Below are 18,409 nucleotides of genomic sequence, written 5' to 3'. Positions count from 1 at the left end.
CCTACATAAACTATGGATTGCTAAAACCTGGAGCAATTTCCGGGCGTTGCAGTGCCCGAGAATCGCGGCTTTTAGGCGTTTAGGAAATTGTCATACGCCGCTCGTCCCGGGTTGCGTATGCTTGTGCCCTATTTCGCTGCTCGGTCCTCGCTTCTCGGTTCTCAAAATGAATACGCAAGTCGTCAGAAAGGGGAAAAGAGAGAGAGAGAAAAAAAAAGAAGAAATAATCTAAGACACAGGGTTGATCTGTTTTATTTATCTGCGGTATTAGCGAACTTCCCAAAAAAGACAGCCGGAAAATTACTCATGCCAAATCTACATGGTAATTAATACGCAATATCGGACATCAAACGGCGAGAGGGCAACACTAGCTGAAAGCGTAGCGACAACGAGTTTATGGAGGCCCTCTCGCGTCTTTTCTAGTAACTTGGCGGATTCGTGCGGGTAAGGCCTGGTGCCAGCAGCGGGATCTTGCATCTTGACCCTGGTTGTTTGTTGGTGGATGAGGTTTTGCGAGGTCTCTTCTCAAAATGCTGATGCTATACTGTACTGGTTGTCCTGCACCGTACTCGTACAAGGTTTTTGCTGTAGCATTGTAACTCCGCATGGAGAGAGTGTGCAGGGGCACCGAATCGAGTGAATGTTGCGCCAGGTCCTACCTTATCGCTGGGTTGTCCTAGTCGCTTAATCCCTGTTCATGGAAGGATCCACGAAGGTTTTTGGCATTTTGACATACGATACGCATGAAGATGTCATCCACGAAGCTAGACTCGGCGCCAAAGCATTTATTCCATAGCCTTCGCATGTGCAAGCAGCGAATGCTGCTACTGCTGCTAACAGTAGACTGAACTAAAAGAATGGATGCGACGGCACTCACGTCGCAGCGCATATGAAGCCCCATGACTCGGTGTATATAGAGCCGTGGTGTGAACGGAGAATGACTACTGATATCAGTAAGTACGAGTAGTTTGTAGAACTGGAGATGCCACACAAAATCGTCCGCAAGAGGCTCGGCAATTTACGGCCACGTGGGAAGGGTTGCGCCATCGACGGACCACAGATTTGGCAGTGGGCGTTATTGGCGACGAAGATTTGTCGATTCTACTTTGAATTTGTAGCAGAGGTATTTCCCTCGGTCAAGAAGCAGCGAGAATACTTGCAGCAATGACAGGGTCAGCAGACTGCCGAGGTGTAAGACGCGGGTAGGGCCGTCTTCAGCATTCCCTGCATCGTAGCATGGATGGATGTGAACTCCGTGCAAGAAGGAGTACAAAGTATCATGGTAGTATTCCCGTACAGACACTACCGGCTCTGCCCGTAGGAAGTATAGTACTTGTACGTGGCCGAATTGGAGCCTTTTGTGCCTGCGCTGCATGTGTCAACATGCAGAGCGCTTCACATGGCCAACGGCAATGCACACCCATTTGCGCGAATAGCAGGACGAGTACGAAGTAGTAGCACTACTGTTCGTACAAATACTCCGTAGGGCCAACGACGCTTGCGTAATTCTCTCCAATAAAAAGCCCTCCTCCATCTAGGCCAAGACGTTCCATTGCGGGCAGACGTCCACAATTTTGGTCATCGGCGATAACGGCAAGGCTAAGCCATGGCGATCAGGACATGGGCATTGGCTGGATTGAAGCTGCTGGGCTCTAAGGTTTGGATAAACAACAGCTTAGCGGTTGAATGCACCGGCGTGTACACCGCTCTCTGGCTGTGCATCTGGCCTATCAAGAAGCCCGAGGCAGGCAAAGTGCTACCAAACGAGGCGGAGGAGCCGTCTGTGAACTGAATCTCGACCCGCCCAAAACTCTACGTTGGTCAAGCTTCTCTTCGGCCAAGGACGCACCGAAACGAGGCTCTAACGAAGAGAATGACCAGAATGCAGGGCGTTTGTAGAATCCTGTGGTCATGGACAATGATCTGCTACCTGTCAGAGTTCTGCACACTAATCCCGCCAATACCCCGTGCATGGCATAGCTTTTATGGCTTACTGGTAGTAGCAACACTACCTGTACATAGACATGCTCTGGGGTCTTGGAGGGGTTCAAAGATATGCAACGGTTGCTTCCAAGGTTGCTGAAGAGTGATGATCGATGTCGAGGCATATGTGTTTGATGTCTGTGCCAAGTCTGGACAGCATTGAAGCTGTTGTTGGCCAGTGCTTTCTTTTTCGCGGGACCTACCTAAAATTGTCCGTAGAGTGCTCCGTACAGGGCACTTTAGCACCTGGCAAGCCCCACAGAGCGCTAGGCGTTTAGCCTCCGGGGCGGGGCGGCAAAGCGCTATAACGGGCTTGAGAGCTTGGATGGCCGCGTGCTGCAGCGCTCAGTTGGTTGCTTCTCGTGCCGCTGCCGTTTTACCCAGCCAGTCACGGTGGCAGCTGAAAATCTAGCCCGTCACGCAGCTAGCCCTACCGTACCTAGGAGAGAGACATGCAGCTCTGTGCTTGACTTCTGAGCAACATGTATTTGTACCACAGAGTACAATCATGGGTTCTTGTGCAAGAGATGAGAGATGAGAGATGAGAGTTGAAGCGGATCGGCTTGCAAGTAAAGGCACTACGAAGGATGATTGCGAACTACCGTACACGTACAAATAACGGCATTGTAGTATCAGACGGGAGCTATCTTAGTAGCAGTACCAGCAGGTACTTCCTACAGGCATATAGAATTTGTACTTGTACTTAATCATGCCATAATAGCCAGGGAACCGCTGTAGGTACCAGGAACCAACATCTCTAGGTTCCGATTCCGAAGCAAGGTGGTACTCGGCACTTCACACTTAATGGCTCACTCACCATCTTTCGAGTGCTGCCTGGAACGAGTTAGCACGCCGAAACGGTGTATTCTTAGCTGCGTCAAACATCGACAGCCGGCCAAAGCCTGGACCACCTTAATCTTGAAGCTGTCAAGGCCAGGCCTCTCCTTTCATGGACCCCCCCAGAGTGGCTGTTTATCCTGGACAAGGCGGCCGTATATCGTATATCTGGACTGGTGCGGAGGCGGATTCCATTGTCTTCTAACTCGCAGCCACGGATGCATTACTGGAACAAGCACTCGTATGCGACCTCGACAGCGGGACCCAGCAGCTCGCGATGCAGGAAAGTCAAGCAGACGGCGCAGCTATGGCGAGTACGAGACCAGGTAGAAGACACGGGTGCCTCTGCTTCGTACAGGTACAAGAATAGAACCTGCAGATGCAGGCTTGGGCTGATCCATTCGCTGAGTGCGTGGTCCTCGCTAGGTGTGCGTAGTAAGACTGATCGAGGAAAGGCCAACGACGGCGATGCCACCTCCATCCATCCATGTACAGAGAGCCCTCGCAGGCCGTATTATGTATGAATTAAGCAGCTCTTGTAGGGCATTATTTGCGTGCTGAGCTCGAGGCTGATGCGTGCCTAATACCTACTGTACTCGGTTCGTACCTGAGCCCGTATTATCTTGGGCATCGCGACATCTCCCCTCCACTCCGAGCCGTCTCCGAGTTGTTGGTTCTTCTGCCAGCCCTCTCCTCGCCTCTTCCTTTTGTGTTCCTCCTCTCTTCTATCGTCTTGTAGCTTGTTGGTTCTGCATTCTCTCCTGGGCGCAAAAAGCGGCTAATAACTCACGCCTGACTCGGCCGTCCAGACAATCCGCCACGACCGCTTCGGGCCCTAGACGAAGTGGACACGACTAGGGTGATAATCTTCGGCGAGAAGAGGATCTCACTGTCTTTTCATCCCCTCCAGCCATTGCCCCCAGTCGACGGCTTCTCTCGCCTGGCACGGAGTACGTATTCTGTACTGTAATAGCGTGCCCCCAGCTCAACCAGCGCTGTCCCCGGCCGCTCTTTCGTGTGCTCGCATGTGCTCCTGTGAACTGAATTGTGAGAGGAGAGAGAGGCTGGGCGGCGTTTCCGGTCCGCATTGTTTCAGGGTGCCAGCTTTTGAACCTTTTCCCTCCTCGGGCAGATCGGCTAGCGTTTTCTGTTCTCTCTCTCTAACCTGTTGAGACTGACGTCTGGCTGGGCGAAACCTTATGTTCGGAAACACAACGGACCGTCGCCTTTCCCACTGCAGCTCCCACGAATTGTTGACGAGGATTAAAGAAAATTAAAAACTAAACTAAGGGACGCCACACTCTCTGTCGACTCGCATGGGCTGTTGCATCTAGATACTCCGTGCTCTACCAGTGTCGCTTCCCCCCTCCACAACTCAGCTTGATACTACAACAGTACTCTGCAACCCGCGATCGGGCCTCCCACACGATTTGTCAACTTCGGCCAAAACGCAACTCTGGCTGACGACAACCCGACGGACCTGGGGTTTCCATCAAAGGGGGCAAGCGAAAGGAGAGGAGGGCTCTTACTGTGTATCAGCCCAAGCCGAAACCTCTCATTCTAGTTACGGAGGCGGAGAGCAATTTGCCAGAGGGCTACCTCTTGGCTTTGAGTAGCATGGACGACAGACGGCCTTCATTAGCTGTAATGACAGAACCGTCCGGAATGATCCCCCCTGATGAGGTGTGTACGACAAGTCTAGGTCGCCTGTTTGCTGTTATGCCGCCTATGGACGATACGCTGTTCAACTCAACTGCTAACACAATGCGCTCGACACAGTCTGCGGTGTCGCCACCGGAAGATTTCGACGAAGTGAGTGGCTTATCAAATGCGCTTTCATGAGTTTAGTTTGTTGGTGTTGGGACTACTTCTAACTTGACTAGGGTAACGACATCGGAAGCTTCCAGTCTTCGCTGACTTCTGTTACCTCGTCTATCCTTCATGGTGTTGTGGGAGAAGGCCAGCGCGTGTACGCTGCCTATGGCAAAGAAGGTATGTAGTCTCCAAGCTGTTCTCGGACTTCAAGTTTGCTACTTGCTGCTCGCTAGCCCCAAATCTTGTACTAACACAGTCTCCTCCTTTCAGAGTATGGACTTCCTATGGATGACCAAGAGTTGGATCGCATGGATTTGTGCCACACCAAATATTACGCTCTCTTGAAGCAGCGACGCTTTCTATCACCGATTGGCGAGAACCCCCAGAGGATCCTGGATCTAGGATGCGGTACAGGTAATTCAACTCGAAACTAGGGATGCCATCTCGGCACTTGCTGATGTTCTCATTCATTTAGGCATATGGTGTGTTGAGGTCGCCGATGATTACCCCGGAGCACAGGTAAGATTCTTAATCCAAATCGACTTGACATGAATCTGGATATTAACATGGATTTATTTAGGTTGTTGGTGTTGATATAGCCCCTACACAACCACAATGGTACGTATGAGACTGGAGCTGCAAAGAGTATCAGAATGCTGATGAGTTTGAAGGGTACCGCCAAACTGCCAGTTCGAGCTCGACGACATCGAACAAAACTGGACGTGGAAATCAGACAGCGCTGACTTCATATTCTCTCGCGATTTGGTCTTATCAGTACGAAATTTCCCTAGACTAATCGACCAAGCATACAGGTACTACGCGTTCCCCTCAAACTAGGCATTGCCTTGGCATTCTCATTTCCCTCCCAGAGAACTGACAATTTCATAGGCATCTAAAACCTGGTGGGTGGATTGAATTTCAATGCCATACCGGAATGCTACATTGCGACGACGGCACATTATCTGATGAGAGTACATTTCGGAACTGGGCGAATCTCACCAAGACGGCATGCGAAAGATACGGCACTCCAGTGGATGATCCCACACGATTTAAACAGTGGTTTGAAGAACGCGGATTCGAATGCGTGACGGAAGAAGTGTACAAGATGCCATGTACGCCCTGGGCTAAGGACCAGCGCTTGAAGCTTATTGGAGCGTGGGAACAACATAACTTGATGAATCATCTTGAGGGCATGACTATGCGATTATTCCAAAAGAGCCTGGGCTGGACGGAAGAGGAGATTTTGGTGATTTCTGCTATGCTACGGAAGGAATTGCGAGATCTGGGCGTTCATGCCTACTGGCCTTAGTAAGTACACCTGTTGGTAAAATCGTCTAATGCATGCATGGCTTTAGGCTCGAGGAGAAGCTTACTAACGGCCAATAGCTACGTTGTGTACGCTCGTAAGCCCATGAGGCCAACGGGCCAATAGTTGATGGACACCTTTTTGGCTTGCCCTTTTAGCGATTTTCACTGACGTCGGTTCGATGCGTATGGCGACAGGGGTGCCTACGTCGACTAATCTTTGGAAATGTTGCATTGATATCGGAATAACAGAAAAGATCACTCGAAGATACCGCTGTCAAGGAAAATGCAGTTACATACACTAATACCCCGATATTACGCTTAAACGACCGCGATATGCCGAATTAGAAGACTTCATTGGCGGTAAAGACATCGCCAGTTGCCTTCACCGCTCCACCGCTACTCTGGTTGCCCCATAAATACTGTCGAGGGCTCAGGGAACTCAGCATCAGGACATTTCCGGATGAAAACGGATGAACAAAGGCCGAGACGCTGCATGGGGCCCTGTTGGCACACCATTCGCCAATAGGACTTGCAAGACTCGAAATGGCATACGGCTTGTTTTATTAGCTTTCTTCTTCTTTTCCAGTTTCTATTTTCCTACAATTGTATGGTTTTAGGCGTCTGCAATGTGGCGAGGCACTTGTTTTAATGGGATAACATGATGGTGTTCAAGTTATGGAGTATACGATGGAAGATGTTATTGGCGTTCTTGCTCTTTATGCCTTTTGAGCGTGTTGCATTGGCATGGTTGGTTGCAGAATCAGCAGAATCAGCAGGGGCACCAGGATCAGGAAGCATTCTTACAACTCGGTTGATCGCACAGCCACTTTGAATTTTTTTTCTTGTTTCTTTTTTTGGCAAAGAAATAATGGGCCGTTTTTGGACACTAAATGATGAGAGTATCTTACTCTCCAGATATACGAATCACGCATCAATAGCGAAATACCATATACCAGTGCTGTACTCTGTACATGCATACTTCTGCACTAATAACTTTTTTTTCTGTTTTTGTATCCACAGCTTGACATACCTCTGACGAAGCCCGTGTGACCCAGCTTCCTGCATTAGTTCTCAACACTGGTGATGAGAGTCCTCAGATACGGTACTTTGCGGGGATTATCAATTGCATTACGTGGCTATAACTGCTCAAGATTGCCTGGAGCTTTCTCTTTGAAGCGTATGCATTTAATACCAGTCAGTGCATTGTAATTCTACGTTGCTGCTGTCACCTAGTGTTGCCCAATCTGCCCAGATGCTCTTGTGTCAACACTAGACTTCCAATCTTAGTATTCGGCGTCGATCCTGGGCTAGGTTTTCTAAAACAGGACTCCTTTTCTCCCATCTTCTTAGAGGGACTGATATCCTTGTTTGCTTTTAAGTGGTGCTTGTTTTAGGTAGAAGGTTAAGCGCACCAAAGACATCAGATACGGTGGATCGATATCTCAATCGAGGTGGAACAAGGCGAAGTGAGATAGGATTATGAGTGGTATTTAATTCTCCAGAGACTGACAAGTAATAAGGTAGAAGGTAGATAACAGAAGGTATCTCATCTGTTATTATGGATTTAAGTGTAAATGTATGGATGTATGCCGGCGAAACTCTCGGGAAATAGGTACAAAGTGTATATTGGCAAGTAATAGTAAATCTTCGGCTGTGGGGATGATCTTCAGATAGGCGAGAGATAATGATGAATAGTATCTGACAGAAAAGTACAAGAGTATACGAGACTGAGAGGTGAATTTAGAAATGAGGCTGCTATGCGCATGACGCCTCATAAGTGACAAGTCGCTTCGCTTAATGTTTTCCACCTGTACAAATAAATTGGGTACGCACAGATAGTGTACGCAATTTATTCTTAAAGACCACTTATCGATTGTGTATGGACTACATAATTTCTAACCAGGTCGTTGGATCTTTCAGCTGCTAGTACTGCTTCCTCAGCGCATCGATATACGCACCGTAGCTCTCCTTTTCAAAGAACGAAAGTATTGTGTCTATCTCTTTTGACATAGCCACAAGAGTCTTTGCCGAAATTCCCAGAGTCTGGGTGCACCAGAACTGGTCTTCTAAATTTCGGCCGATTGCTGATACGTGATTTCTTCTTTGGCCGGCGAGATGGCTTTCTTTTTGTGCTCTTCTGGGCAAAAAAAAAAAAAAAACGCTCCGGTTTCAGTCTTACCGATATATTCTGTAGAGATCAGCTGGAGAGGTCTCTGAGATTGACCCAGCCTTGCCCTCATTGTCGTCGTAAATAGCTTGCTCAACAATCCCCGTCGAGGTTCGCCATGAAGGCAACATGCCTCATGATCATCCAGGCCGTTGCATTGGCTGAGTTTATGGAATTGATGAGATGACGTTCGATGTTATAACTTCTGATAAAATGAATGATAATTTTTGGGTTGCTGACGGAGCTGGCTCCAAGACAATCGACGGATGTGTATACAAAGGGATTTACATCGGCTTTGAGGGCTGAGTCGACGAGAAATATCCATGGATGTTTTGGGCACCATAAATTTTGGAACCCTTTTGGAGTATAAGTACCTCTTGGTATAATATTTCACATAGATTTTTGCTACTAGGTAGTTACCTGAATGCTAAACACTCCCCACGGTGACGGAAAAGCCGACATCACTCGCTCGTTCTAAAAAGGCTGTCGTATTATTGGAATCGCCATGTAGAAGCGTAATCTTCGGTGGTAAACTTGTGAGCTTCTGGGATTAAGAAGAAGATTTATCACGGGTGACTGCAATGATTGAAACCTACATTTTGGATAGGAGAACTCTGATGATAGCATAAGTCCCTTATTTGCCTGTGGCACTTGTTATGAGAAGAGAGCGAGACATTTGGTTTGGAACGACGCAGGTGTATTTTTACTTGACATTGTAATTATTTAAACCTTTGAAACAACTGTACGAAGATCTATATATCCTTTCTGTCTATCCTCTCCATTTAACCGCGACACAGAGCTTGATTCCATTGCTAAAACCTACCGATTAGTTTCTCATCTTATTTTGGCATGTACATAGTCGAAGAATGGAAAATTCATGAAATACTCCTAATATTCGACTCTAATAGTGCAGAGGGGAACCTGGCTTCCGCACCCGTGAAGCAACCTGAGACCGACTGACGCGCGCGCGGTTAATAACTTAAAGCAAAGAAATTCACAAATATTTTTTTCAATCAGAATACTATATATTGATATTTCAAGTGTAATTGGACACACATATCATATATATTCCTTGCTTGCCGCGGTGTTCTACATAACAGCGTGGCATTCAAGTGCCATGATCTGTATAACATAGGACAGTCGGCGACTGGAAGCAAGAATACTTTGTATTTATTCAACAGTTTTCATTTTAACTAATATTTCTCTTGACAGTTATTTATTTCCCACCAAAAGTGGCAATGCCTCTTTTTATAAGTCTATATGCTGGTATATATTACCCTTGAGCTGCCAAGTCTTGGCCACTTACGATCTACTCTTGAGATATATTGCTAGTAGATCATTTGCTTTTAAGGATTTGCGTAAGAGATTAGTGAAAAATCATACCCATCTTAAATATTTGTTCTAAAACTATTAGAGATACATGAAGCATTGAGCTATAGCTTATATATTGGCAGTGTGCACTAATATTATATGTAACCATATGTTATCGGGCCTCGTGAAGAGTCTGCTGGCTCCCATGGTCCCAAGGCCCAGCACAGAAACGGTTGTAAAATAACTTCAGTGTTAGGAAAATCTTTTTGTTGCTCCCAGCACATTTATGCACCAATACGAGGACCAGTCTGCATTCAGTCGGAACTTACAAGTCGGATAATGTTTACTGGAAACATCTGCTGGGATTGACAGAATTTCACCACAACAGTTAAAATTCAAGGATTAATTGTACGTAGTTTTCTCGCAAAATCCTGCCATATCTGGCATGTCCGTCTTGGTAAACTGGGCAATATTTATACGAGAAGGTAAAACACATAAATACGAATATGCCCCCCAGCATATACGAGCAGCTCGTTAGCCAGTTTCTTCATTTCTGGGATCAACGTCGATGCCATTATTGGCTATATGATATGCACTCTCTGGTTTAGTAGTTAGGTAGCCACCGAAAATACTTCAAATGTTGCTAGTCCTGGGAGAGGAGGGGCCAGAATATGCACAACACCAACGGGTCAGAGCTGCCAGGATGGGGATAGTGAGCATCTGGAGAAGCATGCATGGTTGACTCATGCTATTTAGGTCTACCGGTCAGATGGAGAGATGGAATCAGATGACATTTAAAGATTCCGCTAGTGGGAATAGCTTTTATCGGAGCCGAGAAGTAGTGCTGATGTTGGACTGAATCGTCGTCGGCACGAGAGAAATCCCTGCTCGCTGCTCTGCACATATATTTAGCTATCCAAAATAAGAAAAAAGAGAGCTAATGTGACATCATTCAAGAACCAAGAACTTTTGCCTCCTTCTTTCAGTTCGTAAGGCCACGGGCTGTAAGCAATGGAGTTGGACAAGATGCTGCCAAAATAGAATGGAGCTTTATCGTCACATTTTTCTTTCTCGGAGAGACCGTCTGGGCCTAGTGACTTAGTAGAGATACGAAGTACGAGACTTGGGCTCGGCACATGTCAAGCCGCGTTGCCTCGTAACCCGCGGTCCTTGGAATAATTAGTTTGGGCTCTGTGTCGGCAGATTGGACGGTTGTCTGTCCTCAAATATATTGGTTCGGTGATCGTCGAAATGGCTAGTGGAGATGACAATAAAACAACACGGATAGTCATTTTCACAGCTCTAGATGGGGCGACTGGCCTTTGTTTCAAAGCCAATTGCGAAGGTGGTGGCCCCTCACTTTGCTAACAAGCTCGCATTGTTGTCGTTGTTTGCTGATTCCAAACGGGTAGCTTTGGCTTCGGCACACAAGCAGCGGCCGCATGTGCGGTGATCGATTACGATGGATCACGGCTTCTGGCCGCAGAAGTGATTCTCGTCAATATGCTTCAAGCCAGCGCCTCTCATTGGCCTGGGCTGGCAGCATTACAGGGGCTGCAGGGGTTGCAGGAGCTAAGGGGGGGCCCCTGCGCTACGAGCTTGTGCTAGCGACGCACCCGCTGAAAGAAGCCTCTAAAACAGGTACTAGTCCGCTATCAATCTCTGCGAGGCTGCTGGCAGCAGCACTTTGCGAGCAGCTTTAGTGGGCGGCGGCGCGCTCACAAGCAGCGAAACGGCGACCTGCAGGCTGCTAGAATTGAAGGCCGACCCGCTAAGCCCCAGCCGCTAAGCCCAGAGCCGTTGAATCGCAGACCAGCCCCATGCGCCGCTGGCTGTGCTGGCCCACCGGCTATCTTTTTGGAGCTTCTAAGCGGACCTCCATTCATGTTCCATCATCGGCTCATCTCCCGCCAAAACCTTTCCAACTGACGAACCGCGCTCGATTTCTGGAGCAACAGCCAGCGCCAGTCGTCGGCCTGTAGGCGCTCGAATCGAACAACCTGCTGGATGCAGACGCAGAGACAGTCAGAGAGACAGGCAGACACCAGCGAGCGTGCGGGCGAGCGAGAACATACCCACGAAGACTAGCTGCGCCAGCGTAGCGCCATAGTCAGTCGGGTGCGATAAGAACCAACGACACCGGTTCCAGCCTGGGACAAATCTTTATTCACAGCAGCGACGGCCATCCTCGATATTTGACGATATAAAAACGTCCGCTGGTCAGCGTCGACCGTTGATCATCGACCGCGGCCCGCGACGGCCGCGATCGTCCCCCTCGAGCCCTCTATTTCTTCGAAGCGGGCATCCCTCTCGCACTCCTGCTGTTGACCATGTATCAGGGTGGGCAAAGACATGTCTCGGGCAACGATCCCACGAGGCCTTTCCAGTTGCCTCCCCCCCCTCCGCCTCCGACCTTGTCGCCTCCTATGGTCGGGCCCCAGATGAATATGACGAGCCTGCCGCCTCCCCCGCCGATGAGATATCCTGCTGTGCCTGGTTCGGCCCAAGGCGTCATGATCCCACCACCGCCTGGGCCCCCTCCTGGGAGCAACATGATGCAGTCCCAAAACTGGCATGGAAACTTTGGCCGCCTGTACGATGGACGCCCTGGCTATAACATACCTCCACCACCGCCAGCCACCAACCAGCATCAGCCGTATAATCCCACCAAGTTTTATAATGCAATGCAAGCGGGACACGCAATGGCCATACCTCCTCCTCCACGCCCAAATGATGGAATGGGTGCAACGTATATACCGACCGGGGAGACGTATGGAGAGGGCGTGGGCATACCAGGATTTGGCCGGGAGGAAACGCAGAATACGTGGCAGTACACGGGAACACCGCAGAGCGGGACGGAGAGCACCACAACCCCGATGGAGGAAAGGCAACAGCAGGTGTATACGGGGGCAGCTCATGCCAAGGGGCCTTCAAGCGCACCCAACGCGCCTACTACCGCCACTGCGCCAAGCACGATCCCACCAGAGATAGCTGCCCAGTGGCCACTAGATAGGGTCTTGCAGTGGCTGGCACAGAACCAGTTTTCCAAGGATTGGCAGGAGACTTTCAGGTCTTTAAACTTGTATGGTGCACAGTTCCTAGAGCTGGGTAGCGCTCATGGCGGTCGTGGAAATTTTGGAATGATGCACCAGCGGGTATATCCTCGACTGGCTCAAGAGTGCACAAACAGCGGGATGGGATGGGACCAGCCGAAGGAGAGAGAAGAGGGCAAACGTATGCGGAGGTTAATCAGGAGCATCGTTACCGGACGGCCAGTTGAGGCTTCCAAAGCAGTTCCAGCGCACAGCCGAAAGGAGTCTATATCTACCAACCATTCATCTGGTCATCCTACTGCAAGCTCAGATACTACAGACTTTGCTGAGTCTCCGATTGTGCCACTCAGTTCCACGTTAGCGGCCAGAAGATTTTCGCAAACTAGGCCACCAGCAATACAGACTTCCAATGGAGCCGACACGAATCACAGAGGAATGTTAAAGAACCTCGATCTCGGACGCCAGAGTCCCACTACCGATCAGGGAACTCTTTGCTCGACCCCAGGGGGCAGCCCAGCTCCCCCGCCTACCCTTTCTCACTCAGTCACCACTCCGATTCTTTCTTCTTCGCCAAGTTCATCCAGGTTTACGCATCGCTCTAGGAATAGCACGGATTCGGCCGCATCCAATGCTGCGATATATGGATCTGGACTTCCACCTGAGGCAGCTGGACTGCTGACCCGAGGTATGAGCTTGGCGGAACTGATGTCCGTTTCAAGAAATCAAGAAGGCTACTCCAAGCCCGCCGAATCTCCATCGTCTGCCAAGGACTCAAAGCCTTTTCTCAGTTTTCTATCTAGGAAGAAGCGCCAGCAAGTAGACGGCGCTTTCCCCTCACCTGATGATCTCGATTCTCCCACATCACCAGCGCTTCTTAAGCCTCTATCACTAGGAATGCATGGCTCTGATGTCAGCAGCGACACTCACCTAGATACATCAAGTATAACCTCGCAGTATAGGCCAAAACATAGTGGCACAACTCAAGGCAGAATCTATGTTTTGGCCACAATGGACCTGTGGAACTACCGAATGTGCGACATCACAGATGCCGAGACGGCTGCGGACATTCGCCGAGCAATCTGTCTAAGCCTTGGTCTGCCCGATACTGAGAATTCTTCCATATTCGCGACTGAACTAGGCCAATTTGAACACACAGAGCCTCTGGATGACCAAAAGCTTTTATCGAACAAGCGCGTGAAAGCCGATCCGACGGGAACCTTGAAATTCTTTGTCTCTTCACACAGCGCGCTAACCCCGGGCTTGAGCAGTGAAGTGCCGACCTTGTTGTCACCATATGGCAACCCAGCGGGAATAGATGAAGAGGCGTATGCGCGTCTCAGTGGGCGCCAGAGATCTAGCTCGTCTCCGCCTACGTCCCGATCCAATACGTTAATAGGGGAGAAGTCGGATGAGAAGGCCTCGGCCGAGCAGACCCTGGCTCAGGAGGCGAGCGAGTATAGAGCCGAATTAGAACGGAAGCAGCGCGAGTACCTTGCAAAAAAGAAGCAAGCTAACAAGAAAGAGAGCCCGATTATGCCACCGGAATCAATTGTAGGTTTTGGCATTGTGGGTAGGAATGTTGATTTTGACCAGCCTCGAAACTCGCCGTACGAAGATAGAAAACCTGATCAGCTCTTCCCTCAAAGACGGCCGCCGGCGCCACCAAGCGATCCTTCTGCCACGCTGATCAAGGCCAATTCACTTAGCAAGAAAACGGGGCGGAATATGACCGGCATTGCTGAAGGACAGACGGCGCCACGGCCGCTATTGCCTTCCGCTGCCACTGAGCCTGATTTATCGGAAAATAGCAAAAAGAGCATGTTCAGCATACCTGCTGCGAGCAAAGGCGGGTTTATTGGCGCAGCACTTGTTGGTATGGGTAGAAACCTGGGAGCCATCGGACAGTCGACGGCCAACGGGCCCCGAGGAGTATCTCCAAACAGAGCTGCGTCACAGCCAGTCGTAGCTGGCAGCAGCTCACAGCAGCTACCGATAGGTAAGAAAGCTATGTCTACTGTTAATTTTCGCGAACCCGGCTCGGGTAGATCTAGTCCTGGCTCAGGCTCTCCCAAGGTTCTTACTTGGAGCCCTAGAAACATGTCTTTTGTTGTGCCAGACTATTCACCTGCCCCTTCGCCCCCTTTGGCGATTAAAATGATAGAGGATGAAGCAGTTACTAAGATCAACATGATAGGGCAACGCCCGCCGTCGCCGGCAGAGCTCAGCCCCAGTACAGCCCGGCACCCGCCAGTGGCCAACCCGCCATCCCCTCCCCAGCCTACCAACCCAAAGTCTCCTGGTCCAGATCTAGACTTCACAGATACCGATGTTCAATTCACTCAGCCATCTCAAACCCAAACGTCCTCGTCATCACAGGGTCGTCCGCCACCGGGTGATGATAGCGATGACGATTCCGACGACGGGCTGTTTGCCATTCCGCTCGCTGGTAGGGGTAAGGGCAAAGGACCGAGCGGCGGAGAAGGCACCGGGCCCGGACACGCACAGAAACCCAGCTTGACTGTGAATACACGGCCAAAGAACAAGACCCTATCAGTATCCTTCACTTCCCCCCAATCCATAGGCGATAACGCCGATGACTGGTACAGGACTGGAAACGGATCACGCCAAACTCCTAGAACTCCCGGTTCTGAAACATGGGAATCTGATAAGGAGAGCAAACTTGGTCGCCGGAAGTCATTTATCGAGAAGGATGTGTGGGCAAATCGACCAGCCACGGATGATTTGCTCAACAACCTCGACGATTTCTTCCCCAACTACAATCTTGATGAGCCCGTGCTGGAGGATAGCGTTTCGACAGAGGTGGCAACTTCGCCGATTCCTGAAGTCGAGGAGTCGCCGCAGCAGAGTGTGCCTCCTTCTATTCCGGCTCCCGCCATGTATCAAGATAACATTAACCCCCCTCCCGCTGGCATTGCGTCTTCCAGCCAATCCATCTATGATAATGTAGATACTCTCGGCTCTGACGAGTCCACGCTGAAGGCTCTGGAGCGCCGCCCATCTATACCAACTGTGGCACAAAGGAGCATGAGGCGTTCTGGTGGCTTGGGCCGAATGAAGTCTATCCGTGAAGTTGCTCGGGGTGCCCACGAGGCCAACAAGCGGTTTACGCATGCGCCGCACAACTCAGGCAATATTCCTACCACCGGAATCATGCGTCGAAAGAGCACCAAAATGTTCAACGCAAAGATTGTGCAGATTCGACCAGATCAACGTGGCAGCATGATATTCCCCCAGATTCCGCAGGATACCCTGCCGAAGCGCCAAACCACATTTAGGTGGTTCAAGGGCGAGCTGATTGGCAAAGGTACATATGGGCGCGTGTACCTGGGTATGAATGCCACGACTGGTGAATTCTTGGCCGTCAAAGAGGTCGAAGTCAATCCCAAAGCCGCGGCCGGAGATAAGAATAAGATGAAGGAGCTTGTGGCCGCTTTAGATCGCGAAATCGACACCATGCAGCATCTAGATCATGTCAATATCGTACAATACTTGGGATGCGAGAGGAAAGAAGCCAGCATAAGCATCTTCCTAGAGTATATTCCTGGTGGTAGCATTGGCTCATGCCTGCGCAAGCATGGCAAGTTTGAAGAATCAGTTGTATCGTCCCTTACTCGGCAGACGCTGTCCGGACTGGCCTATCTACACCGGGAGGGTATTCTACACCGAGACTTGAAGGCAGACAACATTCTGCTTGACGTAGATGGCACTTGCAAGATTAGCGATTTCGGAATTTCCAAAAAGACGGACAACATCTACGGCAATGACAAGTCGAACAATATGCAGGGATCTGTATTCTGGATGGCGCCCGAGGTTATTCGGTCACAGAACGAAGGATACAGTGCCAAGGTAGACATTTGGAGCTTGGGATGCGTGGTGTTGGAGATGTTTGCCGGACGACGGCCGTGGAGCAAGGAGGAGGCTGTTGGGGCCATTTACAAGATTGCAAACGGAGAAACGCCCCCGATCCCCGAAGATATCCAAGAAACCATAGGGCATCTCGCGGTGGCGTTTATGATGGATTGCTTCCAAGTGTAAGTTTGGAGAATCATCTATCAAGAGAAGACAGCAATGCTAACATGGGGAATATAGGAATCCATTTGATCGGCCAACAGCCGACGTGCTTCTTTCACAGCATCCGTTTTGCGAGTTGGATTCCAACTATAACTTTTACGACACCGTCTTGTATAAGAAGATTAAGCCTAGAAACGCATAAGATGACTTGTACGACGAATGCAGGATATGTTAGTGGAACATGCAATTTTTTTCTCATCCAGTTTTCAGGTTTCTTTTTTTATTCCCCCCCTTTCTTCTACATCCTTTTGTTAATCAAAGGATATCTTGGTTGTATATTAAGGTTACGCATAGCGTTTGATGGGCGTAGGTTTTTGGCAAAAGAGAAATTTGGGTTGGGGCGGCGCCCTGGCGTGATGGCTTACAGTGGATTTGGAGAAGAGAATGGGAGCGGTGTTGGCTTCAGTATCTTTCTTGTGCGGTTGCTGGCGACCAATAAAACGCTCTTTCTTACACATTTTATGTACTTGACAAAAAACAATGCCTAAAAAGATGATAAAAATAAAAAAAAACGCTACGCTGCTGCACTTCTAGTTTTAAGGTTATTGTACGTTGGCCTATCTCCGGGCTTTTGGCCACAGGCGAATTTAACCCCAGGCTAAAGACGCGGTCGAGACCACGGTAAGGGTTTATTAGGCGGGGGAGGATGAATTGGGCTGCGCGGTTGGTTTCCAATAGGTGTGTTACTTTGGTTAATATTTAGCTGCTGTTACGAGAACTCGAGACGAGAGGGGGACCTCCCGCTGTTTGACGAGGCAAATATGGGGGGCTGCGGCGTTTTCAGTGTGCTGTATATGGCCTGTTGTGGTGCTTTTGCAGTATCAGCTTCGGAAATGCTAGTTGCTGTCCTGAGAAGGAATCCCGGTCACCTTAAAATACGACTCGAGTTTGTGTCGGAGTCTAGATCAATGGACACCCTGGCAGATGGATACTGCCTAGCAGTAATGCTCCGGAGGCCTGCTGGATTTTCAACTGCGAGGGACCAAGGACACGTGAGCTGACGGCTAAAAAACAGATGGTGGCAGCTGGACCTTCCTATTGGGCACATCGAGCTATCTAGTATACTGCTACTAGTAGTAATATTTAATTTTCTACGGCGGCATCCGGGCCTTGATCTTGAGTGCGCTGCACGAGGGCTGTTGGCTGCTGTCAGTTGGGAGCGAATGTACCTCTGTATATAGGCTGTATGATTGGCTCCAAAATGGGAGTTTTGAGATGCGGCGGGCGCTTCACCAGGACCGTTTCAGCGGTTCCATCCTGATTGTATTAATTGCTCCGTGTCATGCTCTGAGGCTCGGTAGTTCCTCCGTGACTGAAGGTACATGTGATGTACTATTTATCAAAGGTTCAGCTACCACCTTATACCTCTGGTTTTCTAATCTATTAAGCAGCACTGGCATATAGTTATCATTTTTGGCTAGTAATTTTTAAACATTTATTAATTTTCAATCTTCTCTTAACCTTGTTCCTCTCTGCTGTCTGGTTGGTGGCTTTTGTACACCCAAGTGCTTATGCTTTCCAATGGTTCCATCGGATTTCGTTCGGCGCGTGCCGGACTTGCTCCTCAAGGTTATGCCGGGTACCCCATCGCTAGCACAGGCACCGCACAGGCACCAGAGGCACCGCAGAGGCACCGCAGAGGTACTTGTGGATGTACCTGTTTCAGCTCCTGTCTGGTCGAGATGCCTCCAATTGCTGCTTTGCGAAAAATGCCAAGACAATCCACCACGGCTTAATGTCACTAGTTTCGGAGCACGATGCTGCCAACTCGCCGTAAGGGCAAAAAAGTCCCTGCAGCTCTGTGCTGGGATGCCGTTTGCTCTCGTATCTGACTCCCGCTTGT

General features: G+C 49.6%; 4 protein-coding genes across 4 annotated transcripts; 2 read left to right on the top strand and 2 right to left on the bottom strand.

Annotated features, from left to right (window-relative positions):
- Positions 1 to 576: 576 nt before the first annotated feature.
- Positions 577 to 988, bottom strand: GGI43DRAFT_212603 (uncharacterized protein). The gene has a single exon (XM_083200236.1). It carries the CDS (start codon positions 899 to 901, stop codon positions 677 to 679), a length of 225 nt encoding a protein of 74 aa, XP_083056641.1. The 5' UTR covers positions 902 to 988; the 3' UTR covers positions 577 to 676.
- Positions 989 to 1,525, bottom strand: GGI43DRAFT_212602 (uncharacterized protein). Its single transcript, XM_083200235.1, has one exon. It carries the CDS (start codon positions 1,373 to 1,375, stop codon positions 1,076 to 1,078), a length of 300 nt encoding a protein of 99 aa, XP_083056640.1. The 5' UTR covers positions 1,376 to 1,525; the 3' UTR covers positions 989 to 1,075.
- Positions 1,526 to 4,173: 2,648 nt separating this feature from the next.
- GGI43DRAFT_212532 (S-adenosyl-L-methionine-dependent methyltransferase) lies at positions 4,174 to 6,405 on the top strand. The gene is made up of 9 exons (XM_083200233.1): positions 4,174 to 4,503; positions 4,600 to 4,632; positions 4,704 to 4,812; positions 4,906 to 5,049; positions 5,111 to 5,154; positions 5,216 to 5,253; positions 5,307 to 5,447; positions 5,524 to 5,943; positions 6,022 to 6,405. Exons 1-9 carry the CDS (start codon positions 4,438 to 4,440, stop codon positions 6,065 to 6,067), a joined length of 1,041 nt encoding a protein of 346 aa, XP_083056639.1. The 5' UTR covers positions 4,174 to 4,437; the 3' UTR covers positions 6,068 to 6,405.
- A 5,346-nt stretch (positions 6,406 to 11,751) lies between these two features.
- GGI43DRAFT_430512 (uncharacterized protein) lies at positions 11,752 to 17,191 on the top strand (the record flags this gene model as incomplete). The annotated part of the gene is made up of 2 exons (XM_083209265.1): positions 11,752 to 16,526; positions 16,585 to 17,191. The coding sequence occupies 2 exons, from the start codon at positions 11,752 to 11,754 to the stop codon at positions 16,706 to 16,708; spliced, it is 4,899 nt and encodes a 1,632-aa protein (XP_083056638.1). The 3' UTR covers positions 16,709 to 17,191.
- Positions 17,192 to 18,409: the final 1,218 nt, after the last annotated feature.

Source organism: Trichoderma evansii (assembly GCF_050947405.1).
Source record: "Trichoderma evansii strain SZMC 28006 chromosome Unknown GGI43scaffold_25, whole genome shotgun sequence".
Taxonomy (NCBI): domain Eukaryota; kingdom Fungi; phylum Ascomycota; class Sordariomycetes; order Hypocreales; family Hypocreaceae; genus Trichoderma; species Trichoderma evansii.
This window is presented reverse-complemented; position numbering and strand designations above follow the sequence as displayed.

Excerpts from the sequence above, each read along its gene's own strand:
- GGI43DRAFT_212603 (XM_083200236.1), bottom strand. The coding sequence starts at position 901 with ATGGGGCTTCATATGCGCTGCGACGTGAGTGCCGTCGCATCCATTCTT.
- GGI43DRAFT_212602 (XM_083200235.1), bottom strand. The coding sequence starts at position 1,375 with ATGCAGCGCAGGCACAAAAGGCTCCAATTCGGCCACGTACAAGTACTA.
- GGI43DRAFT_212532 (XM_083200233.1), top strand. The coding sequence starts at position 4,438 with ATGGACGACAGACGGCCTTCATTAGCTGTAATGACAGAACCGTCCGGA. Across the intron at positions 5,254-5,306 it reads GCCCCTACACAACCACAATG|GGTACCGCCAAACTGCCAGT; the intron begins GTACGTATGAGA and ends ATGAGTTTGAAG. Across the intron at positions 5,448-5,523 it reads CTAATCGACCAAGCATACAG|GCATCTAAAACCTGGTGGGT; the intron begins GTACTACGCGTT and ends ACAATTTCATAG.